The 3,626-nt window shown below is 48.2% G+C and overlaps 1 protein-coding gene across 1 annotated transcript; it reads left to right on the forward strand.

Moving 5' to 3' along the window:
- On the forward strand, window positions 1-1,332 carry C5H11orf91 (chromosome 5 C11orf91 homolog). Its single transcript, XM_035326726.1, has 2 exons — window positions 1-414; window positions 1,122-1,332. The coding sequence occupies exons 1-2, from the start codon at window positions 60-62 to the stop codon at window positions 1,202-1,204; spliced, it is 438 nt and encodes a 145-aa protein (XP_035182617.1). The 5' UTR covers window positions 1-59; the 3' UTR covers window positions 1,205-1,332.
- The last annotated feature ends 2,294 nt before the right edge of the window (window positions 1,333-3,626 follow it).

Below are 3,626 nucleotides of genomic sequence, written 5' to 3' on the forward strand. Positions count from 1 at the left end.
CCCGGCTGTCTCCGGGACAACCGCCGTTGGCGGCAGCGGGCGGGCGGGCAGGCGGCGCCATGAGCGAGCAGCCCCCGCTGCGGCCCCTCTACTTCCCCCCCTTCCACGACCGCGCCGAGCCCGGCGCTCCCCCGGCCGAAGGCGGCGGCGGCCCGCGGAAGCTCTTGGCGGCCGTGTGCGGGCCGTGGCAGCCCCCGCCGGCCGCCGTGGCGCCCCGCTGGCCCCCGGGGCTGGCGCCCATCGCCTACGAGCCGCTGCGCTTCTTCTGCCCCGCGGCGGCGGAGGAGAGCGCGGGCGCGGCGCGGCGGCCCGGGGAGCAGCCGCAGCTGGAGGGCGAGATCTGCGAGCTGGGCATCCGCCTCAAGGAGCTGGAGCTGCTGGCCCTCGTCGGCGACGGCTTCGACCCGCAGCAGTGTGCGTCCCCCCGGGGCGGGCGCGGGGTCAGCGGCGGAAGCGCAGCCCCGGGGTTAACGGGTGTCGGCGGGGAGGTCAGGCCGCTGAAACCGACGGGGGTTCATCCCTCCAGAAGTTAGGCGCTTCTAGTAACGAGGCCCTGCGGCTGTAGAGCATCGCTGACGTAAAGCAAAGGCCAGTGACAGCTGCAGGTGGTCGAAGGCTTCGGAGAAAGTGTGAAATGAGTTGGGCACTTCAGTTTCAAAACCTACCTGACACGAAGGAAACACGGGAGATAAAGCAGCTCAGCAGCTAGTGCTTACGGAGGGCGTTGGTACCGAAGGAAGGATGGAAGGATCTTGGCCTTTCACCATGGCCAATGGCTGTCAGTCCCAACACTCGCCCAACTGCTGGTTACAGGAGCCCAGGGGCATTCATCAGACAGGCCCTGAAAGGAAGACCTCAAAGCAATTGTCATACATAGTTTGCATACATTACTTTCCAGAACAGGAAATTAATAGTTTTTTTCCTCTGTCATAGCAATACCTACCTTTATCCAGTTTAATACTCATTATTTTTAATACGTGTGAGAAACTAGTTTACAGGTATTTGCTAAACAAGACAAGCAATGGCAAGTTATTAGTTTGCTCAACAAATTATTTATTTTTCTTAAAATTCTTGTCAACAGTGATATTGTTAATGACAAATTATGTTTCACTCCCGTTTAGATAAACTTCTGAAGGCACTAAAAGAAGAAAAGATACAACGCATGAAAGCAAGGCAGAAACTGAAGAAACAGTCACCAAAATGATTAAGATTATTTGAGCTGTATGTTCTGTCACTACAGAGTATTTTAATGGATATTCCCTATAATTTTTTCTACTTGTTACATGCTATTCTCTCACTAAATTAAAGAAACACAGTATATTGTCTTTTTGACATTTTTGTATGTCATTTCTTTGGTGCTAGATATTGATAATGCTGGTATGTATTTTAACATTTATTTCTCCAAGTACTATAGACAAAACTGGGTGGATAGTATTTTCTTCAAAAACACTAAGAAATTAATACTGCTGACATCAGGATTCCCACCAATCCAACAATGAGATTCAAGATACGTGTAGCAGCAAAACAGTAATTCTAATATAAAATACATTTGTATTTTGTTATTAATTACAAGTAAGTGCAACTGAGAGTAAATAGATATGCCTAGAAGCCCCATGCCTCTAAGGGAGCCCTAGAAAACTACCTTCATGATAGCATAAAAATCTGTTACAAACAAGCATAGCTTATTGTCTTAAGTGTACCACCAAAGTGATGAAGTTATGGCTTAAGTTAGTTTTTAACAGAACAGTTGTAAAACATTGAATTTCAACTTACATTTTAGTATTATTTTAGGATGAATGGTGCTTAGGCTGAAGTCTGAGGCAGTTTTAGGAATGCCAAAATTCTTATCTTTGGAAGGATTGAAGAGAAAATGGGCAGAGACAGCAGTAACAGACTAAAGATCTGGAGAGCATCTGCCATTAAAAAAAAAGTAATGCCATGTACAGCATTGAGAATAAGTAAACGGGCTTATCAGGCTGACAATGGGTTTTGGTAGATAATTGCTTCTTCCTGTTCTAATTCAAGAGCAGCAGGTGGCAGTATGGAATAATGGTGAACAGTTACCACCCCTGAAGCTATCCTATTTTGACAACTTTTTTTAAAAAATAACAGTGTTTCAATCTGTTTTTTCAAATTGCATTAGAGCTGCTCAACTGTGAAGCATTTTAGCACGATACGATATCAAAATATTATTTCCTATTACTGCTTATTCCCAGCATTGAATCTTCTGCTATCTTATTCTTTCCAGATAGATTTTGATCTATCCCGCAGAGGGTTTATATTAAAAAAAAAAATCCAGTTTATAACTTCCATTTGTCCATCACCAAAATGTAACAATCACATGTTATCAGAAAAGCGAGGAAATCTTAAACAGAATCATACCATCCACACACAATTGCCATTGTCATCCTAGGGTCTCTACCAATATGTCAATTCACAATTTCAGCTGCTAATCAGTATGCTTTTTAATGAAACAATAGTTTTCAGACCCATCGGTCTTTGAAATGTGCTGGATGGAGCTGGGATCCTGGGAGTGCATCTTTGCTCAAGGCACAATGACCCCAGGGCCCCAAGGTGGGCTGTGGTATCCAGGGTTGGGGCAGCGTGACAAAGAAAGGTCTGGGCCAATGTTGTGTGCCAGGCAGGGTGAGGTGAGGAACCAGGTCCAGGAAGCCCAGGGACAGGACTAGTTATGAGACCACCGCTTACACAGGTCCACGGAGGGCCTCACCCAGGCAGCCCCACAACCTAGAAGCTCTGCCACAGGCCTGGGCCTACCTGCAACATAGCTTAGGCCAGGAGCCATGGCCCCAGGTGCTCCAAGGCCACCTGGACAGAAAATCCGTGGTGGATATCCCCAAGGAGCTTGGTCAGGACACTTACAGAATCATAGAATTAATCATAGAATGATTTGGGTTAGAAGGGACCTTAAAGATCATCTAATTCCAATGCCCCTCTGTGGGACACCTCCCACCAGACCAGGCTGCTCAAAGCCCCATCCAACCTGGCCTCAAACACTTCCAGGGATGGCACATCTACAGCTTCTCTAGGCAACCTGTTCCAGGGCCTCACCACCCTCAGAGCGAAGAATTTTTCCTTATATCTAATCTAAATCTACCCTTTCCAGTTTAAAGCCATTCCTCGTCCCATCACTATACTCCCTGACAAAGAGTCCCTCCCCAGCTTTCCTGTAGGCCCCTGTAGGTACTAGAAGGCCACTGTAAGGTCTCCCCAGAGCATTCTCTTCTCCAGGCTGAACAAACCCAACTCCCTCAGCCTCTCTTTGTAGGACGGGTGCTCCAGCCCCTTGAACATCTTTGTGGCCCTCCTCTGGACTTGTTCTACATCCACGTCCTTCTTGTGCTGGGGTCCCCAGAGCTGAATGTAGCGCTCCACATGGGGTCTCACAAGAGCAGAGGGGAACAATCCCCTCTGTCACCCTGCTGGCCACTCTGCTTTTGATGCAACACAGGATATGGTTGGCTCTCTCGACTGCAAGCACACACTGCCTGCACATGTCAAGCTTCTCATCAACCACCAGCCCCAAGTTCTTATCATCAGGGCTGCTCTCAATCCATTCTCCACCCAGCCTGTATTTGTGCTTGGGATTCCCCCAGCCTGGGTAG

The sequence above is a fragment of the Oxyura jamaicensis genome, chromosome 5 (genome assembly GCF_011077185.1).
Source record: "Oxyura jamaicensis isolate SHBP4307 breed ruddy duck chromosome 5, BPBGC_Ojam_1.0, whole genome shotgun sequence".
NCBI classification, from domain to species: Eukaryota; Metazoa; Chordata; class Aves; order Anseriformes; family Anatidae; genus Oxyura; species Oxyura jamaicensis.

Excerpts from the sequence above, each read along its gene's own strand:
- C5H11orf91 (XM_035326726.1), top strand. The coding sequence starts at position 60 with ATGAGCGAGCAGCCCCCGCTGCGGCCCCTCTACTTCCCCCCCTTCCAC. Across the intron at positions 415-1,121 it reads CGGCTTCGACCCGCAGCAGT|ATAAACTTCTGAAGGCACTA; the intron begins GTGCGTCCCCCC and ends ACTCCCGTTTAG.